This window comes from Branchiostoma belcheri, unplaced genomic scaffold (genome assembly GCF_001625305.1).
Source record: "Branchiostoma belcheri isolate BF01 breed outbred unplaced genomic scaffold, Haploidv18h27 scaffold64, whole genome shotgun sequence".
In the NCBI taxonomy this organism is placed as follows: domain Eukaryota; kingdom Metazoa; phylum Chordata; class Leptocardii; order Amphioxiformes; family Branchiostomatidae; genus Branchiostoma; species Branchiostoma belcheri.
This window is the reverse complement of record NW_017804287.1, coordinates 426,415-450,765: the sequence shown is the minus strand read 5'-3', so window position 1 is coordinate 450,765 and position 24,351 is coordinate 426,415. Positions and strand designations below refer to the sequence as shown.

At 41.3% G+C, this 24,351-nt stretch overlaps 2 protein-coding genes across 2 annotated transcripts; both read left to right on the top strand.

Moving 5' to 3' along the window:
* The first annotated feature begins 600 nt into the window (after nt 1-600).
* LOC109483434 (transcription factor MafB-like) lies at nt 601-9,166 on the top strand. The gene is made up of 3 exons (XM_019786458.1): nt 601-764; nt 4,915-4,996; nt 6,352-9,166. The coding sequence occupies exons 1-3, from the start codon at nt 610-612 to the stop codon at nt 6,820-6,822; spliced, it is 708 nt and encodes a 235-aa protein (XP_019642017.1). The 5' UTR covers nt 601-609; the 3' UTR covers nt 6,823-9,166.
* Nucleotides 9,167-10,482: 1,316 nt separating this feature from the next.
* Nucleotides 10,483-21,958, top strand: LOC109483435 (mitotic spindle assembly checkpoint protein MAD1-like). The gene is made up of 18 exons (XM_019786459.1): nt 10,483-10,600; nt 11,218-11,441; nt 11,928-12,094; nt 12,497-12,679; nt 12,950-13,002; nt 13,421-13,574; nt 14,782-14,912; nt 15,493-15,598; nt 15,988-16,049; nt 16,327-16,413; nt 16,673-16,817; nt 17,409-17,549; nt 17,946-18,002; nt 18,228-18,404; nt 18,848-19,052; nt 19,586-19,698; nt 20,771-20,848; nt 21,680-21,958. Exons 2-18 carry the CDS (start codon nt 11,219-11,221, stop codon nt 21,836-21,838), a joined length of 2,241 nt encoding a protein of 746 aa, XP_019642018.1. The 5' UTR covers nt 10,483-10,600; nt 11,218; the 3' UTR covers nt 21,839-21,958.
* Nucleotides 21,959-24,351: the final 2,393 nt, after the last annotated feature.

Here is a 24,351-nt window from a genome sequence, read left to right as displayed (position 1 = left end):
TAAAATCTAATAATTTGACCTATTCTTAGGACTAACTTACTGAACAGAAATTCCATTGGTTTTGTCGTTTATCTGAATGACACCTAAAAAGCGCAATTGTATACATATAATGGTACTGATTACTGAAGTAACACTTTGCAAATGGGAGCATATTTCTGACAATGACTCATACATTCATGAAAATCATTATGTTGAGCATTGGTATGTTGGTCTGTGCCAATGCTCACCAACAGAGAGGGAAAAAAATACTTACACTTTTGTGGAAAAGCTCGCTCAGAATATAACGGTACGGCAAATAAACAATCTGCCACACAACAAACCCGGAAGTGATGGTGCAAGTTTCCCGTCAGGCGCAGCGAGGTGAATGAAATCACGTGATTTCCTCGTGACTTCCGCCCACAGAACGTACCAAAATGACGGACAGGGAACCCGAACTGTTTCATATAATCAAAATCTTTCTAAGCACTACTGCTCAAAATAAACTTATATCAGGACAAAATATTACTTCATATTGCGTATTTTGAGAGTTTTTAAACCTTAAACTTTATTTGACATTGTTAAGAAACGATTTTGGTTAAATTTTCTTCTGTTAGTGTGATGGTTTGATCCATGTACGTCATCAGCACGCTGTGTTGTGAATTTCCCAGACGGATTGCATTGCTGTGTGTACACATTGTAGATTTCTTTCCCGCCACGCACGCAGGGCCACGCAGGACACCGCCTTTTACTACGCCGTTTCCCGGACCCGTCGTCTTTACTGTACGGTACGTTGTGTGTCACTTCTCTCCGTTGCCGTATGCGATCGCCGATCGACGTCGTTTTATTGTCGTACGGCGAAGGTTTGGAGTAAAACCGGGACGTTTTTTGATATTGACAACAAAGGGCTGGGGCGGGCAGGGCCACCCGTACCAGACGGGTCTCGTTTCCCCGCATTTCCTTGGAATTTTCCAGCCAGACGGGAAGTGAAGATCAACACTTGAGATCTCTCACGAACTCTAACGTTTAAGATACCACGACAAGACGAGTGTGATGTTTGTTGTTGTTGTCTTTGTTGTGATTCGGGACTCAGACATTGGGGTAACTAGCACAACGTGTGTGCGGTCGCCTGGCATGAATTAGTTCGTGTAAATATTCCGCATTTTTGCCTGGCAGGCCCTGATCTAGCGAGAAATGTCAGCGTTAACTTCCCATTCACATCCTTCGTTCCTGAATTCTACAGCTGCCGTTGAAATAGCCGTCCTTGTAGGAATGTATGTGAAGAGAAAATACGTGAAGGGGGCAAGGGTTGGTCACGAGACGGGCGAGTATGTGAACCGGCTATCTTGGTAATGATGAGTCAGCAAGTTTCCAGGCACGAAATATGCCTGTGATTTGACCGCTCGGTCGAAACAGCTTACTCACGAATTTTTCCCCGCTCCCAAAATCACCAAGTCAACGATCGCTGTTGTCGGATTTGTAGCAGCGTGCGTATTTTGTAGGGAATTTTGACAGAAACGTAGCTGTACAGCCGTGCGTGGGCCCAACCCACCCCTTTTGTTCCCGCATGTTTCGTTGGTTCCGTTTGGCGGGTTTGGGTGTGTACATTGTAGCGGTAGCAAGCGGCCACGTGGTATACACATCGCACCCTTTGTTTCCTTCTCACTAGAAAACAATCAAGAAATCGGCAGGTTTCTCTTTATTTTGTTGTCGTAGTTGACGAGTTACTATCTGATTTGTTTACGGTGTTGTTTTTGTCCACGTGCTCTCAATGTTGATTGTTTGTGTTTGTTGGAAATTGTTTGCTTTGTCGTGAGAAAGTGTGGGGTGCAACAAGGAAGTGTTAGGTGGTCGTGTGTGGTAAGCTGTTGTTGCGATTTTCTCGGAAAACGGTAAAACAACAGTGTATGTTTTCCTTGATGTTAAATCATTGTTACAGCTAAATTCTTTTAAGGAATTGTATTTATTGACTGTTTACAAGTTTGTATGAATTTGTTTGCAGTAATTATATGACATCTTTCTTGATAGTTCTTGCAATCAAAGATGACTGTATGATAGAAATGATATACATTTTCGTATGACATGATATCATATCATATGATATACACTGATTATATGATTATAAGAATAAAATAAACAACAACTTGTTTAGTTCAACTTGTTTAGTTCGCCAAATAACTACATTAGATTTTTATTTTTATTATGTTAGAGGGGTTGAGGTTTTGTGTGTCTGATTCTGAAAAACTTGGGATCTGTGGGATCTTGGGAAAACATGAAATAAAACTTATAGAATTACTAGATATAAGCATTACATTTTACATTTGCATAAACCCTAAGTTATACTGACAACTTTATCATGGATTTTAATGAAATTTAAGTGATTTTCCAATGTTCACTTTTCATTCAAATTCCTAAGGGACCCAAAAAGTCAGGACATTTTAAACCAAAAATTTCAGGTACCAAATGAAAAACTACCTCACTTTTTCTGCCTGAGAATTTCATATTGCATGTTGCTTGGCATATTGCAGCGGCTTCAATTTTCCACGTGCAAGTTTTTCTCGCGCCAAGTTTTTCTCGTGCCAATAACATCTGTCCCCACGTTAGAGCGTAGCTACAAATAGAAGCAAAAGTCACAAGTTTTTGCAGTTCGTTCTCACGAAGACCAGATGAATTGCACGTGTTAAAACAAGCTGCCGTAGCGTACGTGTTCTAACCGTGGTTAACCCTGTCCTCAACTTGCCGCGTTGCCTTGAACATGTTTTTTCAACTCGAGCTTGCTCCGTCGAAGCAAAAATTGCAAACGCACTTAGGTTTTTTAAATGTTGCAAAATTCTACCATTTTGGTCAAGACGAATATGGTTGCTATTGCATGTACTCGATTATAAATTTACGGAAAGCATATCAATGTTATTAATGTTTCAGTCTTCTCTTCTTGAAGATGAATGTCGCTGAGTGTTCAACACTCACACGTGTTAGAACGTGTACACCTCATAACCGAAGATAACCCTTTTCCTTAGAGCCACAGTTTATTTGTCCAAGATTCGAGCTTGAACTTCTTTAGTTCAACCAGTCCTCCGAGACTGAGAGCTTAAAATAACTACCCGAAGTTTACAGGAAAAAAGCTCAAGGCTGCAGTGCAGGAAAACTTAAACTTTTGGTGGCTCAAAGTCAAAAACAAATCTCATATTTCATAGATTTTTAATAATTTTAAATCATGTATACTTTTGAATAATGTCATTAGTGGAAGGGGTCTAGTGACGTGATAAATATGAATTTACGAATGACGATTTTACAATGTAGCTTGGTTATCTTTGGAAATTTTATATGCATTGCAAATAAGATTGATAACAACTTTCAATGGTAGGTACATGTATAAATGGATAGAGAAAGTATTTGGAGCCCGGAGGTACAAAACTCTGTGGTACTATATTTGAGAAGAGACATGTCTGGGCAATGCCGGTCTGGATATGAGGAAGTATTGCTGACCTAGCCTGGCCGGGCTATTTTAGTGGGGCGAACAGATTGCTGAAATTGTTTAGTTCAGCAGTTTGAGAACTGGGGCCTATGAACCATAGCACTGTGGAAGGACTATATCTATATGGGGAAGTCATGTAGGCTGGCATTTTCAATTGGGCTGGGACTCAAATTTTAGGCACAGGTACAAGTACCGTAGGTACTGTACCTGTATATAATTTAAAACATCTTTTGCTGATAAGAATTCAAAGAATCAGGTTTTAAATTCCCAGTTGGTTTGTATATTTTGACATAATTTCTTAAATCAAAACATTTTTGCTGATAAGAATTCAGAGAATTTATAATTCCCAAGTGGTTTGTATATTGTGACATAAAGATCTGTTTATGCACAATATTTTTTTTCCTTAATGCACAGAAAATCCCACCCTTACAAAATGAAACAGAAAGTACATATAAAGTACTCCATAACTTGTTGAACTAAGGTCACACTTAGGCTTATCATCATATTCTATAATTTGGCCAAGTAGAAACACTTCACTGCATGTTGGTTAAGTTTTAACTTTTTAACTAACCAGGCTAACGTACTTACTGTTAAGATGCGTCCATAAGAACGTTAGCATTGTTGTACGTAAATAAAGTGAACGACCTTTAGATACAACAGAGCGCTAATTTTAGCGCTGAAAACCTTTGCCCCTTAATAAATCATGTGACAGGTATCGTAAAAATGATGTAACAGGCCGTTGAATTTTCAAATCTAAATCAATATTTGAATAGTACAGCTTGCAAGGTTTGGTAGCACCAAAAAATGAATTATCCACTTTAAAAAAAGTAGTAAAACCACTAAAAAAGAGTTGACATACAAGTCAAAATTGACCGGTATGTATCTGCTATTGTCACAGTGTCAAGATCTTCTTACCTTCTTCATTATATGATCATTAAAAAAATTCTTCCTGATTCAGAGGAAGTTCTAATAACTTACTTAGTAACTGTCACACTCAGCTTGGCACTTTCTCTGTATTCTTTTGTTTTCATCTGAGGCGTTGTTTCCTGTTCAGTACCTCACCCGAGGACAGAGGTGTCGGGGTGTCGTATGTCGTCATAATTAACTGGTTTAACCCCTTTTGACAATTTAATGAGCCCCACCTTTAAAATTTCAATTCCCTTTCACAATCACAAATAAGCTTTTTATGAAGACATATCAGTCATAATTCTTCTGGTACTGGTGTGTCACTCAAAAACAGACAAGAAGATCCTTAAAACAAGTAGATATCTGTAGGTCTGATTGACCAAAAGATTGGGTTTTTGCTGTGGTTTATTTGTAACAGAACTAGGTCACATATTTGCCACCTTGTGGCTCAAGTAAGTGGTGAACAATCAATGGATTTCTGAGAAGTGAATCGCTTTTCTTTGTCCTGACAGTTGTAACGCTTTTGTGCTGACTGGCCCTTCTCCTTGCGTTTATAGGAACGTCGATATCCACAAAGCATCGATGACCGACCTACGGAAAGCGTCCTCAACAATTCAAACGGAGCCTCTTTCGTTGAAGGTATGAGTTATTTCTTTTGTGCACTGTAAATCACTTTGTATTCGCAGTCACTTTTGTACTGTGAATTTATCATTACTGTGAACAAATATTTCATTGACTTTCTTTTATTTCTTCTGTACCTGCCTCCACCACAAATTTGTTCCGCGAACATGTCCATTTTTCTCAGACCCCAAAATTTTGCTACCCAAATATAAACTGATTTACAGTACAATGTATATGTGCAGATTTTAGAAGTGCACCTTCTCTGACAAATAGATGTGTTTGGGGACAACTGCTGAGTTGTCTATTCAGGGTGTTGTCGTGAATTTATCATTCTCCTTGTTAGGAGGAAGCGTTTCACTATCCTGCTGACAATTCCAGTTCCTCTAAATTGAATAATGGGACAAGTCGGGATTCTGCCCGGATTTTCATAAATGTTAATCGAGGAAATTGCTCAAGTATGCACTACATCTGTTCTGGGGGGGAAATTCTGGCGACGCGTGCATTTTCGCCGGTTAGGCAAAGTCGCCGTGTCAGCAGAACCCGTCCTGAATGTGCTGCACTGTACAATATTACTGTGCCAAGGGGGCCATCTCTTTTCAGATGATATTGATTGCAAAATTAATGCCTATCAATAAAAGATGGAGGCAAATGATGAAGTTCAGGGGCAGGGCGGGTCTCTAGCCAGCATTTGAACTCGTCACAACCATCCGCTTTATACTTCTCACCACTGAAACAAGGACATGTGTAACTAACAGATTTTACCAACACTTTAGCTCAGTGTGTATCATATAAAACTTGCACTTTATTACCTAGAAAGTCGTCCTTTGTCTAGTCCGTGTCATAAAAAAAAGAGCTGTAAACGGACTCTTTTATTCTCTGGGGACGACCGGGGGATCGTTGGGTGCTAATTGGAGCAATTTTTGAAATTGATTGACAATGGGTCCAATAGCCCGAAGGGAAAGGCCTTGGCGTCAGCAGAAAGTGGGATCCCAGATATTGCTGTGTGGTAGAATCGCTTGTTCCACTTCTGTTGGCCAATTTATTGCCGCTGACTGTCCTTGTAGAAATAAAGAATTGCCCGTAATTGCCCGTAAAAACTAGCAATTCTCTTTATTTCTAATCCCTTACTTTAAAACAATGACAGTCACCGTTACAACAACGGATACAAAATGATAATATTTCTTGCAGAACATTTGATCTGTATTATTCTGAATGTTGTCAATGACCTTGTTATACTGGTACAGACATAGATACAGATTAACTGAAAACTCAAGATCATAGAAGATAAGAAAATTCATTTCTGAGAGCTATATTACTATTAGAAACATCATGATCCTAAACAGTTTCTTGTGTTCTCTTTTTTTTTCTATCAGATCAAGAAAGAGCCAGAAGATCCAGAACTGAGCCCTAACAATGGCCTGCACCTGAGTGACATGGAGTTGGTTCAGCTCACTGTTAGGGAGTTGAATCGGCGGTTGCGCGGGCTCTCTAAGGAGGAGATCATGCGGCTGAAGCAGCGGCGACGGACTCTGAAAAACCGCGGGTACGCCGCCAGCTGCCGCACCAAGCGGCTCACGCAGAAGGAGGAGCTGGAGCGGCAGCAGCACGTGCTCAAGTCCGAGGTCGACAAGCTGACGCGGGAAAACACGGAAATGAGAATTGAGCTCCAAGCCATGAGAACAAAGTACGAGGCCCTCCAGAACTTTGCCACGACGCTCCAGAAGAGCAACGGGAACATCCAGGCGGCCGTCGCGCTCCTCCACTCAAACCACCGCGACATGGAGGTCGACATCAGAGAGCAAGAACATCCCAGCGACTTGCGTATCAAACAGGACAGAGATTAAGCTGTAGTCAATGAATAATGCTATGTACATAGACTGAGTGATATTCAGCCAAATATCTATCCCTCTAATGCAATGATGCCAATAACTTACTAAGAAAATATAATTCGAAGAGAGTTTATTTCACATTAGCGAATGTTTATGATATGTAATATATATCTATATCTTTATCATATACCTTACTTTTGTACAAATGAATTTTGAGAGGAGATGCTAGAGTTATGTTATAATAAGCTGCGTACTTCACTGCCTCTCGAGTGCGTACTTGTAGTATTTATTTTTGCCTGTGTTCTTGTTGTTTTCTGTGGTAGACTATGGTTTCATACTGTAGTAGGTTTGGTGTTGGACAAGTGTAACTTAACCCACATCTTCCATTAGGGCACAGGAGATAGGAGTATAGCTAAGCGTGTAAACATGATAGAAGTCTCGAAAGCACCCAAGAATTGAAGTGAATAATCCATGTAATGGAGTATCCATCCACTTAATATAGCCATGTTTGGTCAAATTTTAGAGGTACATGTACATGTACAGCAATCTGTTATTACCTCTGCGAGTAGTTTGTTTTTGTTCATGTCATTTTCTGACCACCTGCATTTCTGTCATTCACATTTCAACTGGTCCTGTTTCACAGTGTTTGTGTTTAGGAAGTTCCTTTTTGACTGAATGTAACAACATGGTTGTAAGGTGACGGGGTGGGAGGGGGGCAGAATATCCTTTTGCCCACCCACCCCCTTCCCCAAGGGGTAATGTGTAGTTGGTGAACTAGCATAGCTATTACACCTTGAATGTTTGAGTCAACTTTTGAGAATTAGTTTCATGCAAAGATGTCAAACTTTTTCTTTTGTTTTTCTGTTTCTTAATCGTTGAGGCTTTAGCACGGTGTTATTCCACAAAGATGTTGTCAACAACAAAGCCTCATTTCCTTTGCTGCACATTAATGTGATTCTTTGCTTTTAAATTGTTAAGAGAGTATTGTTTCCTCTTAATTTTCTAAATAAGAATTTTGATTGAACATATTTTATTGTTTGTATTGTGAAACCTACCTACCTACCTACCTACAGTGCAAGTTAAGAAATGAACATGACAACATTTTAAATAGTTCTGAAATGTGTGTTTCGTCCAAGATTTTTTAGTGCCATGTTTGGTAATATGTCTAGGTAGGACATGCTTTAGCAGAAAATGGGAGATTTATATACAGAATAATGATAGTCATGTCTGGCGTAATCATGTTGGTAAGTTTCTTTTTTCATTCATCCACCTGAAAATATTACAATTTCAGAAAAAGAATGCCATACTTCTCAACTACAGTTTATTTTTCTTTCATAATCATATCTTCAACATCCTTCATATTTTTGCAAAATCATAAACCATGACATTGATGGTTAGAGGGAGAAATCATATTTTTTGCCTCATTGTTCTGAGCCTTTTCTTTGAAAAATTTATAGATGCGGCTTGATATACAGTAGTCAGTTCTACATGTACATGTATGTACTTCACACGACAACTGGAAACAATTCTCTAGAAGATAACAGTAGATTCAGGCTATGTTGACATGCTTTACTTTTGGCATTGCTCACAATGCTTGCACTTGTGCAAAGGCACAGTAACGTACTAGTTCTACACTCAGCTCCAATAGCAGATTTTGTAGATAGCATCACAAGTGCCTTCCTCACATCGCACAATGTCATGTACACAGTTCTTGCAAAACGGCCACCTATATGTACCATTAATATTAAAAATCATGATACAGAAAAAATGCTGGTCAGGGCAGGTTGTTACCACCCCCTTGAATAATGGTGTGTTCCACTGGTTTCAAATTAAGCATAGTTGGGACACACCATATTTCTAGAAAAGGGGGACTGGCCTATGCTTGTTTTCATATGGCAGTGCTGCATTTGTAAAAATGATATTGTGCTGCCCTCTCTAGATCTGGTAGACATGTAATTCAAGGTGTGTGTAAATAGAAATCAGCTTCCACAGAAATCTTTATTTCCATTTTTGATACGGATTAGGTAAATAACATTTCAAGTTTCACGCATTTTTGCTCTGGATTTTAGCCATTAAAAACTTTCCGCACAGAACTGTAGAGAGAGCTGGGCACTAGAATTATAATATTTGGCTTTACAGAGATGTGTGTGTGTAATACAGAAGTCCACATGTATTCACATGGTCCTACACCTCTTGTGTCTTTCAGTCCTGTACTAAGTACAGAGCCTATGTGTGGGAAACTTTGCAACAGCTAAATGCAAGTGTTGTAGATATATACATATAATAAGAAGGTAAGGCAGATAGAATCTTTGCCTTACGACCTCAGTGTGTTACGTCGACATGTCTACAATAAACTTAAGGTCTTATGTTATTATTGGCTCCGCCTTGTTTTCTTACTTGTTCTGTTCAGTTGACCTTCATGGTTTACGTAAGGCCAAACCAATTTGATATGTTGGTTCTCTGATTTTTTCCGAAAAGGGGTGGGGGGGTAACGGACCAAGGCACCATCTGACAGCCCCAGAAGCTATAATAGGAGCCATGACGTCAATATATCAGGATATGGTTTACATGTATTCTGGCGTTTAGGATGTTTCCTGTGTTTGAGGAAGGAAGAAGGCATTGAAGGGAAGGATGAAAGTCCTATAGTATATATACATGTATGTATAGCCTTCTCAGGATAATTATCACTACACACACAAACACTGCTAATGCCATTAAGCCCTGTGGCATTGGTGTTAGTGGGCGTCAGTACAGGGTGCCCTTTGTGCTATAATGTTTACCGTACAAGGTTGTGACTGTTACGCAGGTGTGGGTGTGCCGCACGTGCTACCAGGTGTTTGTATTGTGTGGGTTGGGCCGGTGAGTCATACGGCAAACACTTGAGTGTGTGGGCTAAGGGGGCATGCACGTTAGGACAAGTAGGGGAGGTCACCTAGAACATGTAATGTTTTTAGACAGACCAAGGAAACTTTCTACAACCTGTGAGCACAAGTTACAATGTAACCAGGAAATAGAATACAATACATGTATCTCTTGGAAGGGAGGTACACACTAGATACTGTAGTGAAAGCTATAAAAGAGCTGGTTTAAGCAAAAAAGATATGTCAACATTGACATCAAGAGAAATTTGGTAGGGAGGTGGGGAATGTTCATGAATTGTATCAAATTTAATCCTTTAATTATATCAAATTTTAAAAATAGATAAGATTTAATGTTATGTAGCACATACAGCACTGGTAAAAAAATGTATTGCATGAAAGCTGGTGGAAAAAGTCAGTTCTGAATGGTGCGAAAAAAAAATATCAGCAGACCAGACCGATGACCTGGATAAGAATTGATAATTATATAATTGTACTGTCGCACATTAACCCACGCTAAGGCAACCCAGATCAACCCACACACATTCCTTTCAGGTTAAATTATGGTTCTGTTGTAAAATAAGTGATTGTTCTACCCCACCACAAAAGAAAACTTATTTGATGTTAGGAAATGCACTGAACATGGTCAACCACAAGGAGAAGGAGAAAAACAAAGAGAGGGATGCTATTATTATAAGAAAGGTCCCTGTGTACCATACAGCAGCGCCATCTGCCGGATATCATACTCACTGCAGGGTCCAGATGAGTGAACCTGTGGCATGATGGGATAGATCATTTATTTGTTACGCAAAGGATTGTGGTCAGGAGAAAGCTAAAATGGCGCCGAGTCCAAGTGTTGATGTTTGCACCCTGCGAGATTTTCCCTGTTTCTAGCTACGTTTTGCCTACAAGGATCAGCGAAGCTGCTTTGCAAGGTAATGTAGGTCGTATTGAATGCTTATGTGTCCATTTGGTTGAAGATGTTGTGAGCTAAATGGAATACGGGTGGTCAAAGTCTGTGATGAGATCATGAGTTCGTAAGAGGGAGGGGGGCTAAAACGTGTAACTTTGACGCATGACGTTTCTCCATAATAATTTATCCCGTTGTTTTGGCACTAGACTACTTTTTAGTGTAACTGCATACTCAGGAAAGCGAAGAGAAGCGATTAAGGTCATCATTTTATTGCATTGAACTGTTGACTTTGTTGTTCTTGCTGTTGTTGTGGATGGCACACAGGCTACTTAACGTTAACTTAAAGATTAGATCACTCAATTTTCTTTAATGACTTGTAGTTGATGTGTAACAATACCTAAAACTGTGATTCACTAATGTTTGCAGAACTATATGTACATGGTGGAGGTAGGTGCAGGAAAACGAAAGTCGCAATTGTTAGCAGTAATGATAAGTTCATGGTATATACAGAAGTAAGTCAAGTAACCGTGAACATAAAAGTACTGTAAAAAAAAAAGGAATTACTGTACAGTATTAATTTTTAAGAACCACTGCAACATTATTATACGCTTCTAATGCTGCTATGTTCCCCACATGTAGAATGAATGTGACTCCAGAAGACAACACGGAGGTAGTGAGGATGATGGGAGATTTTAACTCCTACCTCGCGGAGGGGAAGAGACAACACAGCAACTCCTCACTTCTCTTCAACATGGGAGATACCACTGCAGCCAAGGGGGACCTCACCATGCAACTGGAAGCCTCCAGATCAGATGACAGCACAGTGCAATGGGACAGGCCGGAAACCGCAAAGAGAAATCGAGGTCGGTTGTGAATATTTTGACCTTCATTTTGTCCTTCATTATTACTAAAGGATGATTGTGATTTTCTGTGTGTAGCTTATGTAGCCTGTGCAGTCCGCACTGTGCTTAAGTTAGCAACCCTGTGTCTGGATCAAGAGGTTGGGAGTTAGAATCCCAGTTGTTGTCGCTCATGCTAACCCAACTTGCATGTTAAGCTGTGGCCCACTGTTAATTGTACTTGTTGGAAGGAGTTAGAAACTTAGAGTTAGTTGTACAGGGCCCCACTGAAAAGCAGTGCCATTAGGGAGTGGGTCACCCTGTTTAGATCGATGTGACGCAAAATAAATAAAATACTAAAAATACTGGAATTTCCTTGGTACAATATTATAAACCCTATATTAGTAGTACAGTTAGTAGTACAGCTATACTGTACATACATAACATCTGTCTTCTCTCTCATGAACATTCCAGTGAGCTGAAAATAGTAATTCTTTCCTCTTGTCTCAGTCCGAAGACATGAGCAGCAGCAGGCCATAGAGAGAGAAGGGGAGCTGCTGTTGACTCGCAGCAAGGTCGCCAAACTGGAGACCGCCATCACACAGCTGGAGACCGAGAAAAAACGAGACAAGATTGAGTTTGAGAAGGGACAAGAGACGTTCAGGCTTCAGTATGAAGTAAATGATATCATCTAAACTGGCAAGAAACTCCCTATGGGGACTAATGCATTTTGAATATGACAGTTTTGAAGCTGAAACTTTCAGGTAACTGCATTATTAGCCTGGGTACCCTAATAAGAAATATTTCTTAGGAGGGAGTATGGGAGCCCCGGCATACAATTAGGATGGTACCCAGGCTACTGCATTGTGGGTTTGTTTGCATCTTTGGACAGAGCAGGTTGATAGCATGTATGGGAAGATTGACAGGCAGTAGGATAGGAGAAGAAAGGTCTCAGAATCTGGCCATGCTAGGAGCTAGCAGGAATTTGAGGTCAGCCTGGGGGAATTCAGGAAGCCAAGGAAGTTGCAGTCTGAAATGTCAGATTTCTTGTTTCTTACCTTTTTTAACTCCCCTTTCAGCGTGACCTAGAACAGGTCAACGACCTACGGCACAAGCTGGAGTTTGTGGTGAAGGAGGAGAAACAAGCGAAAGAGGAGCTCGCAGAAGAGCGGAAAAAACTGACGACGATGAAGACCCAAATGGAGCAGAGGATGATGGGATTGCAGCGGGAGAAGCTCTGTATACAAGCGGAATTAGAGGAGGTGGGAATGTACTATTTTGTAGTAGGGGTGTCGCCATTTAAACTGTTACTAGATATTGTTGAGTGACTGCTTTTTTAACTTCAAGATACTCTGTGTCCAAGTTCAATTAAAGGCGTAAACTTCAGTGCTTTTTTAACAATACAATTTTAATAACCATAAGTGAAAGGGGGCTGTGTTCTTGTGATTTTAGCTATTAGATTATTTGTATAAGATTGAGTCCAACTTATCAGATATTTCATTTTGGAAGTATTGTTACCTGTGTATTCACAGCTTAGGGAAACATCCAGAAGCCAGATATCCAGCCTACGCAACCAGGTCAAAAGGTAAGTAACTTTTATACAAAATGTATTTGTACATGGCATGTATGTATTATTATATTGATACAATACAAAGTTTATAGAGACTGAGCATGAAAGTTCATCTGTGTCAAGGTATACTTCATTATGACCAAAAGGGCTAAACTTTCTATCCAACAAAATTGGGACTTACCCAAATTTGTTCACGGAATGGACCCTTCCACTGCAGCTTCCGGGACGTAACGTCGGAAACATGCGATTGCAGCACTTTATAGAGACTGGTTTTAGATGTTTCTCATCATATTTGTCCTGCCAGTGATAGCGTTGAGTTGATGGTTTAGTCTTATCCATCCCATTGTACACAACTGTACATGGCTGAGGACCATTGAGATGGTTTGTTAGATATCAGTCATCCAATGAGGCTTGTTCTCTCTCCCAAACCCAGACTTGAGGCAGAGCTGGAGATGAGTGACAGCGAGCTTGCAGAAGCGCAGCAGCAGGTGCAGCACCACCGAGGACAGGCGCAGGCGCGGCTGGAACAGGTGCAGCAGCTGCAGGAGGACAGGATCAGGGCTGTGACAGCTGAACACAAGGTCAAGGTGAGGCAGGTGGGGAGGGGGGCAGGTACAGGTGTAAGGGGAGGGCAGGTGCAGCTATGTGGGAGGTGCAGGTGCAGCTGTAAGGGGAGAGCAGGTGCAGCTATGTGGGAAGTGCAGGTGAGGCTGTAAGGGGAGAGCAGGTGCAGCTGTGAGGGAAGAACAGGTGCGGGTGTAAGGGGAGAGCAGGTGCAGCTGTAAGGGGAGAGCAGGTGCAGCTGTAAGGGGAGAGCAGGTGCAGCTGTAAGGGGAGAGCAGGTACAGCTATGTGGGAGGTGCAGGTGCCACTGTAAGGGGAGAGCAGGTGCCACTGTAAGGGGAGAGCAGGTGCCACTGTAAGGGGAGAGCAGGTGCAGCTATCTAGGAAGTGCAGGTGCAGCTGTGTGGGGAGAGCAGGTGCAGCTATGTGGGAGGGGAGGTGCAGGTGGCAAATGGGGCAGCTGCAGCTATGTGGGATCATACAGGTGCAGATATGTAGCTGTGTGAAGATGGGGCAAGTGCAGCTTTATGGGAATCATCAGGTGCAGATGTACCTGTGAGACAATAGGGCAGGTGCAGCTGTAAGGAGAGAGCAGGTGCAGCATTGTGGGATCATGCAGGTGCAGATATGTAGCTGTATGAAGATGGGGCAAGTGCAGCTTTATGGGAATCATCAGGTGCAGATGTACCTGTGAGACGATAGGACAGGTGCAGCTGTAACGAGAGAGCAGGTGCAGCTGTGTGGGAAGTGCAGGTGCAGCTGTGAGGGGAGAGCAGGTGCAGCTGTGAGGGGAGAGCAGGTGCAGCTATGTGGGAGGGGAGGTGCAGGTGGCAATTGGGGCAGGTGCAGCGATGCGGGATCATGCAGGTGCAGATATGTAGCTGTATGAAGACGGGGGCAAGTGCAGCTTTATGGGGATCATACAGGTGCAGATGTAGCTGTGAGAGGATAGGGCAGGTGCAGATGCAACTTTGTGGAGAGGGAAGCTACAGATGTGGAGTTGACAGGTGCAACTATTTGGGAATGGAAGTATGTGCATGTGCATCTGTATGAGAAGGGTAAGAAGGGGATGTGTGCAGCTGTTTAAGGATGGAAGCAGGTGCAAGTGTGGGAAGTAGGCATGTGCAGCTGAAGCAGATACAATGGTCAAATCGTAAGGTCAGGTAAAATATTCAAAAGCTACATGAAAACAGGTGCTGATTTCTTTAATGCATTTGAATGTTTTATCAGGAACTTGAGCTGCAGCTGAGCCAGGTGCAGGAGTCGGCTGCGATGGCCAAGCTGATGAAGTCTCGTCTGTCCAGATACGAGCAGCTGGAGAAGGACAACAAGAAACTCCTGGAACAGAACAAGTTCTACAGGTGGAAAACTGCTCACAAGCAAAATCACACAAGTAAAAAATTGTAATAAAGTGTACACAAGTATCTTCTTTTTTCACATGAAAGCTCATCTGTGTTTGTACATGCCAGGAGTTAGTACTTTAGTTCAACACAATCAGACCTTGAATTTTCAACTGTACATCCATTGACCGTCTTCAGGAGTGAAGTGATTTAATTACTCTGAGCACGTGACCTGAGGGACATGTGACCTCAGTAATGAATCATAATTGCCCGGTAAACGATATTGGCCCCCGCCGTGGATGAGTGCTGGCTGGTGGGCTCTTATGTAGATAGCCTCCTTTACTTCTCTCGCAAAATAATCCAGTTCAGTGTCCAAAATCTGTACTTTGTCCTGGTGACTCAATGACGTCTGATTTAGAATAGGGAAATTTTAAAGACCAAATAAATACAAAACACTGTGTTATGTCTCTGTAAATACTAGTAACCCGCTAAAAGTACATGTACTTTTCTGTATCTGTATCCGAATCGGTATAGCCGGTATAACCGCCCTTCAGCGTAACACAACAACTTCCTTTCTATAATGTGCATGTATCTGATCTAGGGAGACCAGTGAGAATAACCAGTTGTTAAGGGAGAAACTTCTCAGTCTGGAGACGAAGTACGGGCGAGCTGAACACAGCAACCTGGAGCTCATCAAGGAAGTCGAGGTCAGGATTCTTTTTTTTCTTTGAAATTTTTATCATTAAAAACATTCAACGCAATTTCAGGGTGCAAAACTAGATTTTTAAAAAGTCAGTTTCCTGGTCATTCTTTTCATGTAATAAGTTGAACCAAGTTGAGTCCCCTCGTAGCTTGTTCTGGGGCTATTTCAAATGCTTCTAGTCTGAAATGATAAAGAAAATGCCCTACGAATTGGTAGTAAATGTCAATATCAAGCAGATTTCCTCATCTAGAAACTTTGTGTCTTGCCACCATGAAATTTCATTGAATGCCTTCACATAACCTTCCCATATGCTTTTTTCTCTCCTTGAGATTCCATTCTAAGATGCTTATTCTGAAGACTTTAAAAAGAAAGAGATGTCTTTGTCTTTTTTAGGATCTTCGAGCAAAGCTGAAGCAATGGGAGGGCATCGACCCAAGTGGAGGTCAGCTTCCAAGGTACTGTCCTCTAGAATTCCAAATATGGTCACACGTTTTGTAAGGATCCAAATATGGTCATCAGTTCTTCCATGTTTCCAAATATGGCTTTTAGCGTACCACCAAATATGGCTGTTGGCTGCTTCAGGGTTCCAAATATGGTCATGAGTTTTCCCGTTTCCAAATAAGGTTATCAGAGTACCACCAAATATGGCTGTCGGCTGTTTCGGGCTACCAAATATGGTATCCTCCTGTTTTACATTACCAAATATGGTCATGGTTTGCCCCCTCTCAATAGGTCCCCAGCTGATATAGCCAAGTGGATCGCCGAACTGCAGAGAAAGGAGGCACTTCTAACAGAAAAAACTGGCCAGCTGACTTCCAGGTAACAAAAAATATACTCTTGTAGAATCTGTGCATTTAACTAGAATATGTTTGCTTCACAATATGTTTAAGTACTAGCTTTTCCATGTTTTGACTTCGAGATTTAGGTCAGGACACGAGACCTTACGAGAACAGGGAAAAAACTAAAGCTTTAAAAAGTAGGTAGTTTACACTACTTACTACAGTAGGTCGTCTTTGTCTTTGAAAAAAGTTTGTATGTTTTGATGGATGTCATCAATGTCATGTTGTGTCTTCTGTAGCGCCCGTGACAGTGAGGCAGGCCATAAGGCCGCGACCGGGCGTCTACGGGAGGTGGAATCTCAGCTGTTCGCAACGACGGAAAAGACCAACCAGCAGGCAGATCTCATTAAAAAGCTGCAACGAAGGCTGCTATTGGTTACAAAGGTAAATTGGTTTTGAACACATTTTTTTTAGTCTGTATCTTGGGGGATTATATCAATAATGTTTCCCTTGCAAACATATTACATTATGCTGTGCAATGGTTGGCGTCAGATCAACAACGACTATGACTGTAACTAATTGTTGATGATTAAGTATAATTTTTGTTTGTATTTGGATTATAATCAGAGAACTAACTATTGAAGCTTTTTTGTTTAAAGTTAAAACTTTTGATCCAACACAAAGAAGTTCTCTTACCTAGAGCTTTCGACCAGTCACTCTGGTCTTCCTCAGTAGACTGACCCAGTGAAGCTTGACACATGGCTTCTTTGAAGTGTGATGTCAACACTGACATCTACCAGATACCTTTGACCCAGTGTTGACGTCACACTTCAAAGAAGCCACGTGACAAACCTCACTGGGTCAGTCTACTGAGGAAGACCAGAGTGACTGGTCAAAAGCTCTAGGTGAGATAACTTTTTGTTTTAACTCTAAATATCTATTACATAAATTAGTATTCTGTTTGCATTTGGATGTAATCAGAAAACTTGCTATTGAAGCTTTTTAAATGAGTATTTCTGGATCCTTTCTTGGCAGGACCGCGACAGTATCCGTAACATCCTGGTGTCGTACGAGAGTGAGGTGACGCGAGCGGGGACGGATGACGCCCTGCTGCAGAGGTTACAGGACAGCGAGGAGGCTGCACAGCGCTACCAGAGACACGTCACATCCCTGGAGGTACCGTCACGTCAAGATTAAAGGCATCCATTTCAAGTTCAGGGCGGAAAAACAACAAAATATTCTGGATGAGAAATCTGTCTGATACTGGGATTTCTTAAGACATTTCCGTCATCATTTCATACTTAATGGAGCATTTGAAACAGCCCAAAAACAAGCTATGTGGGCGTCTCTTTATTTTTTGGGTACGACCCATAAATAGTTCAATAGTACCAGAGACGCGTGACTTCTATGGAGATACAGTCATGTTGTCTACTGTAGCAAGAAGCCGTGGTGTTCTGCTGTTAAGGCCTTGAAAAAAAATTATATTCTGATATTCTATGTTGCTTCATGATGTAGTTAGGTGGTTGTTCCAGATATATCCAGCCTATACAGATGTAATTTCTGTATTTGCAGGAAGATTTGCAAAGAGTGAATGCGCAGGCCAGTGAAGAAAGAATAAAAGCACACAAGGTAAGTGGTAGAACTAGAATTTGTAAAATTATTTCTAAAAATGGTGAGATATTGGCTTACAGTTTCTGGATACCTGATGTAACATAAGATATCACTAAGCAATTGGATAAGATTGATTCAACGTAATACATGTACATTTCAAAAATGACCAGAAAATCCATTTTTGTTGCGCTGAAATTGCATTGGATGCCTTTAAATCATCCTGGCCTTTCTTTGTTCTGTTAGCTGGAGGCAGAGCTTTCTCAGCTTAAGGCTTCCACCCCGGCCCCAGCCCCCAACCCTGTCAACAGTCAGGAGGTCGACATGCTCAGGAAAAAGGTGGAAGATCTGGAGAAGGATCGACAGAAGGTGCTAGAGGAAAAGGAAATCCTGGAGACTCGTGTGGAGCAGAGGCACCTACAGGTTGGAATGACAACTGCAGCTTATTGTTGTGTGGAAAAGTGTTGAGTGTTACTTCAAGAGACCATTATCACATCAAATTTTGCCAACAGTAATTTCAATTCCAACTACAGACCAGAACATCCTGTTCCCATATTTTCACTCTACACTTCAGTCTATGATACTTGTGTTTGTCAGAAGCTCTGAGGAAAGTGTCTGATAGACACTAAAATGTAAGCAAGGTAAGAGACATTACTGTGTTACTGACAAAAGGTAGTGGATGCTACCAAAATCATATCCAAATTCATACATGTATCAAGTTGCCTGAGTAAAATTTTTTTTTACTACTACTGTAGTGGCTTGAGGAAAGCTATCAAACAAAATTTGATTTTTCCCTGAAATATGGCACTCAAACAGTGGTTTTGTTGTTCGTTTTGTATGTCAATCTGTTCTTCATATTTTCCCAGGGAGACTACGATCCCACCAGGACCAAAGTGGTGCACCTGGGTGTGAACCCCACCATGCTGGCTCGGCAGCAGAGGCAGGCGGAGCTGGAGAGACTACGGGAGGAGTGTGAGAAACTTCGGCAGCGCCTGAGAGCCGCGGAGGAGGGGGGCAGCGCTGACGTGACAGCCAGCATACTGCACACACCCTCCAGCAGGGAGATGGAAGGTTGGTACTGAAACAACTACTGATATTTCCTGTGTTCAGAAGTTTATTTCATTGCTTGGCATAGCCGTTCGGCATTGTACAGTAAGGCCATGTTGATCTGATTATATGGATGACATCCTCTGGGAACCCCAAAACTGATGCAAGCGTATGAATAAAAAAAAATTTGGCAATAATTAAAGTTGCCTTCATCAAGAAATGTAGGTGGTCATGACGGTTGAAAAATGACTGACACACTGAGTATGGTATGGCAGATACTGGACTCTTCATTTCCATTTCTTTACATTTTCCTCTTTACCTATGGAATTGATTTCAGCATTCTACGACATTAGTATTGTTTTCCAATTTTTGCAATCTACAGCATACATGTATATTTGCTCATTTTGCAGCTGCTTTGTACAATTTATAGTAGGGTTGAAAACTTTTTATGGGGAAATAGACTAAAATTCATGCTTGCGGATGTCATCTATTAAATCAACAAAAGTTAACAAAACTGTAACCTTAAACAGCTTTCTTTCCTTTTTGGTTCACTCCAGATCTTAAGAAGCAGCTGACGACGGCGGAGACGAAGAACACGCGACTGAAGGAGGTGTTTCAGCAGAAGATTCACGAGTTCCGCCAGGCCTGCTACATGCTGCTGGGCTACAAGGTGAACTAAATCAACTGTATCTTGAAAGTTCATCTGTGTTGGTAGAAGTCATTATGCAGCAAGTTTAAACTGTAATTTCCAGCACAAGAAATTGGACTTAAATTTTCGACTGTACAACTCCAGTCTTTGTCAAGGAATGAACAATGAACAATCCGTGATGTCACGCAGATAACACACGTGACTCCATGAGCGGTTCATTCCTTGACAAAGACTGGAGTTGTACAGTCGAAAATTTGGGTGAGTTCAATTTCTTGTGTTGGAAATAGGGCTGCGGACCGGTACACTGTCCAATACCGTAAAAATCGTTTCGGTACAGGTCCAAAATACCGGATCATGAAGTAACGAGTATATACCGAAATAGCTAGTTTACACCATGTATATGACTAAAGATAGGTAAATCCTACCACAAAGACGAAAAATTAGCACTGGAAAAGACGTAAACACCGTCGATTGATTTGAGATCCTCAGTCTCACGAGACATCGCGAGAGTGTGGCTGATCCAGGGTTGTGATTGGTCAACAAACTCAAATCAGGTCAGAGGTCAGTAATTTTCCCTTCCCTCCAACACTTTATTATTGTTTCTGTGTCATGATTGAAAAAGTGAAGAACACGTGTTAATTTGTCAAATTGTTCAGGTACAGGTACAGGTCCGGACCTGTACCTAAACCTCTGTACCAGTACCTGTACCTGTACCTGATGTTACGTTTAGGTACGCAGCCCTAGTTGGAAATTACAGTGTAAACTTGCTGCATAAATGAACTGTAGACCATGAGCTTTTATTATTCATTCTAGTTGCCGTAATTCCACACCGTGGTTTTATTCACTTTTTACACAGCTACAATGTATTGAAGGTGTAACACACTCCTGTCGATTTTAAACTAATATTCGCTTATTTTTTTAAATTTAACTATATTTTTAAATTTTATGAATGTATATACTTTGTCGTAACATGATGTCAGAATAGGCCTCACAATTCAGCCATCATAGCCATGCGCCAGGAGGCTTGTGTGTGTGTGTGTACATTTTCTTGTTTTCGTAATGATAAACCATTCTACTACTACTACTACTAAAGGTGGACGTGGTGAAGGACAACAACTACAAACTCATGTCCATGTATGCTGAGCGGCAGGAGGACTGCCTCATGTTTCAGGTAAGATCTAGCCTCTACCAGGCTCCGGGAGGCGGCTGGAAAGAGTAGAAATAGGCCAAATAATGAGATAGTGGCAACCTCTACACTGTAGCAGAAAAACTCCCCTGGCATGTTACCTCACTATTTTGCCAATTTCTACTCTTTCCAGCCACCTCCCAAAGTCCTCCCTCCTTCCTGTACTTCCAGATGTATCTGTATCTGTATAGCCGGTATAACCGCCTTTCGGCGTAACACACCAGCTTTGCAGGCACGCGGCATGGCGGCAGCTGTTTATATTACACCGATCAACTTACACCTAGCCCTTGAACTTCTAACTATAGACATTGTTTAAAGCTATCTAATGATAATGCCACTACTGTACTTGGTGACAGCGAGTTCCACTCTGCAATACTTCTAGGAAAGAATGAATTATTAAACACCAGGTCCTCAATCCTTGGTTGATAACTCTGGTACTTGAAGGCATGGCTATTTCTTTTTCTCTTCTGGGCTGGTATTAGGTACTTAGTACTTGGGACGTCCACCAGTTTATTAGTCATTATGTTTACCGAAGGAAAACATATTGTTTTTACTCAATTTCCTCTTCTTCTCCAAACACTAACCTCTGACCTGGCCAATGACATGATTTGTTGACATCTGTCACCATGGTGACTGGTGTTGGGTTACATAATGTTGCAAACTTCATGGTCTGCTCTGCTCCTGTCACCATATACTAGTAGTACATGTATGTGAATATGTTTGAGTAAAAATTAACAGGGCACACCATGTCCGAAGGTAAACATTATGTATTTGCATTGCAAATGTTACTTCTCTAGTTTTGTACATCATGCACAGATGGTGCCAGGCGGGGAGCTGCAGCTACTGGAGACGGAGTTCTCCAACTCCCAGGCCGTGATGATGATGGTGGACCTCCACCTCAAGACCCAGCACAGTATCCCAGCATTCCTCAGCGCCCTGACCCTTGACCTCTTCAGCCAGCAGACCATAGCTTGAATCATACATAGCACGATCCTTGTGTACCCTGATGAATAGTGATGCATACCGGTTCACTGGACTTGGATCCGGACTTGTAAGAATGTTTAGGTTCAAGTCCAAAAAAACCTAAAAGTCAAGAACCGAGTCCGGACCATAAAAGACCATTTCACATACCCCTTTTTTTTCCAAACCACCCAAAACCTTCCATGATAGATTGCAAAATCTTTGCTGCAAAATGAAGAAAACATTGCCATTGGGCATCGTCAAGTACCAGCCTCCATGTTATGTGGCCAAAGTTTCACCCAGACAACATAGCAAGGTTGCCAACATGCAATTTTGTATATGCCATGGGTTTAGGTCCGGACTTACAAGTCCGGAACTGAACCTAAACCTCTGGACTTGAATCCGGACCTGAACCTAAAATTGGGTTTAGGTATGCACCACTACCGATGAAGGATGCACAAGGATCAAATTTTCAACGTCCACTGTCGAGTTAGAGACATGTGACCTTATTTTTGGATTCACGTTCAGAAGTGACTACTTTTTTGCAACTGCAGTAACTTATAGTTAACGTGAGAGTTACAGACCTGTGGCCTTATTCACGAGAAAAGTAAAGTGAGAGTTGCAGACACGTTTGGAAGTGATTGGTCATTACTAATCCTGATGAAGACGGGCTACAGTGGTCGTTGAAATTTGATCCTTGTGTACTTCCATGATAATCATAGACTTCTGTGGCTCTTCTCATTGTTGTACATGAATAACATTTGTAGTTTCTGTTACCATTGCCATAGATTACATGCGCATAAGCCCACACATTGACTTCTGTATACTAACAAAGCCTTGATTTAAAGCTATAAGTACATGGTTTAAACTCCAGAAATTCACCAAACCTGCAAACAGCTTCTGGTGTTCACTTATTTTTTTCAACTGCAACCTCAGAAACATCACTGTGCTAGAAAATTTAGCTGCTGAAAAGGAATATTTAATATGATCTGATAAAATTCTGATTGTATGAAGCACTGTAGTAGTCTGTACAAAGCAGCTTATCTAAATCAGGTTTTGAAACCGCTGGGGAAGAAATAGTCTTCTTACACTACATGTATTGCCAAAGTGGGACCAAATTCCCATGCAGACTAGGCTTACTCAAAATCAACCTGATCATAGAAATTATCATAATTGTTGTCTAAAAACATGATTTAAGAACCATAAATTAATTGAAAACAGCCTGTGTTAAACCCAAGTGTACTGGCACAAAGTTGGTAATATGTTATGTTGCATCGATAAAGCTTGAAGTGTGAAATAAAGCTACTGGTACTATCCTGCCAAGCTCCAAAGGGATTTGAAAGTAGCTATTACTATAAGAAGCCTAATGCTAAGTAGATTATTTTAAAATACCTCACCTTAGTGTATTATTAGATACAGGGCTTGCTACTAGGAACCTGAAACTGAATCGTATTATTTTTTAATACAATTTTTAATATGTTTGTGTGTATGTATGCATTTGTGTATGCATGTGTCACATTGTCTGTGTGTGTGTGTGTGTGTGCGTGTTCGTGTGTGTTTGTGTCTGTGTGTACATGTATGTTGGTTTTTCGGGGGGGGGGGGTGTTAAAGATGTTGATCAATTTTTTAATCAAATTTTCATCGTCATTCATGTCATAGGACCCCAAGTAAGTCTCCATTAAATTTTCCGGACAATTACACAGTGTAACACAACTTACCTCATTAGTATTCTATGCCAGAGCTACCTGGACTAGTGTTGATGAAGAGAAAAAAACAACACCTGATCTAACATTGATAAGAAAAAACATCTGTAATTTATATGTCAGATGCTCATTTCCAAATAGTGACAAATGATAGAACGACTCTATTCGTTCTGAGGGAAAAAAAACTGCCATATCAAGTTCTATATTATCTATATATCGGGTCTTGTGACGTGCAAGAAGAGGCAATGCACAAACGGGCAACGAGCCCAAAAACGAACTATGACGCTGTCCCTTTTGACAGATTGAATGGCTTACCTACATGATTTATTGTAATAGGGCATTGTCACATGGTAGATAGGCTAGATAGGCATCTAAAAGTAGAGACGCTCTGTCTACAGCCTGGGAAAGGTTTGCCCTTCTCGCACCGCGCCCAGAAGAGAATGAGTGAGTGAGTGAGTGAGCGTGAGTGAGAGAGTGAGTTATTATTATGATCAGGTGAATGAGCGTGAGTGAGTTAGTGAGCGTAAGTGAGTGAGTGAGTGAGAGAGTGAAATGAGTACTGTTCGTACGATGTGTTGCGAACTGGCCATGCTGGCAAAAAATAACTACATAAAGGTGACCTCACGGATACTGCTCTTCCACCTGAAACATTAGTTTGAACGGCTTATCGTGAGTCGTGTTTAATTATTATGATCAGGTGCTACCATTGGTGGATATCATAACCAATAACCAGAGACGCTCTCTCTAACCTGGGAAGAGTTTGCCCTTCTCGCACCACGTAAAGAACAGCTGTTTTCGTGGCGTGCACACGACTACCCTACCCAT

What these genes read in the sequence shown, in the direction of transcription:
- LOC109483434 (XM_019786458.1), top strand. Translation starts at nt 610, where the DNA reads ATGTACGTCATCAGCACGCTGTGTTGTGAATTTCCCAGACGGATTGCA. An exon ending in CCCGTCGTCTTTACTGTACG is followed by an intron (nt 765 to 4,914) that starts GTACGTTGTGTG and finishes TTGCGTTTATAG; the next exon opens with GAACGTCGATATCCACAAAG. An exon ending in CGGAGCCTCTTTCGTTGAAG is followed by an intron (nt 4,997 to 6,351) that starts GTATGAGTTATT and finishes TTTTTCTATCAG; the next exon opens with ATCAAGAAAGAGCCAGAAGA.
- LOC109483435 (XM_019786459.1), top strand. Translation starts at nt 11,219, where the DNA reads ATGAATGTGACTCCAGAAGACAACACGGAGGTAGTGAGGATGATGGGA. An exon ending in AGCTCATCAAGGAAGTCGAG is followed by an intron (nt 15,599 to 15,987) that starts GTCAGGATTCTT and finishes TGTCTTTTTTAG; the next exon opens with GATCTTCGAGCAAAGCTGAA. An exon ending in GGCTGCTATTGGTTACAAAG is followed by an intron (nt 16,818 to 17,408) that starts GTAAATTGGTTT and finishes CTTTCTTGGCAG; the next exon opens with GACCGCGACAGTATCCGTAA.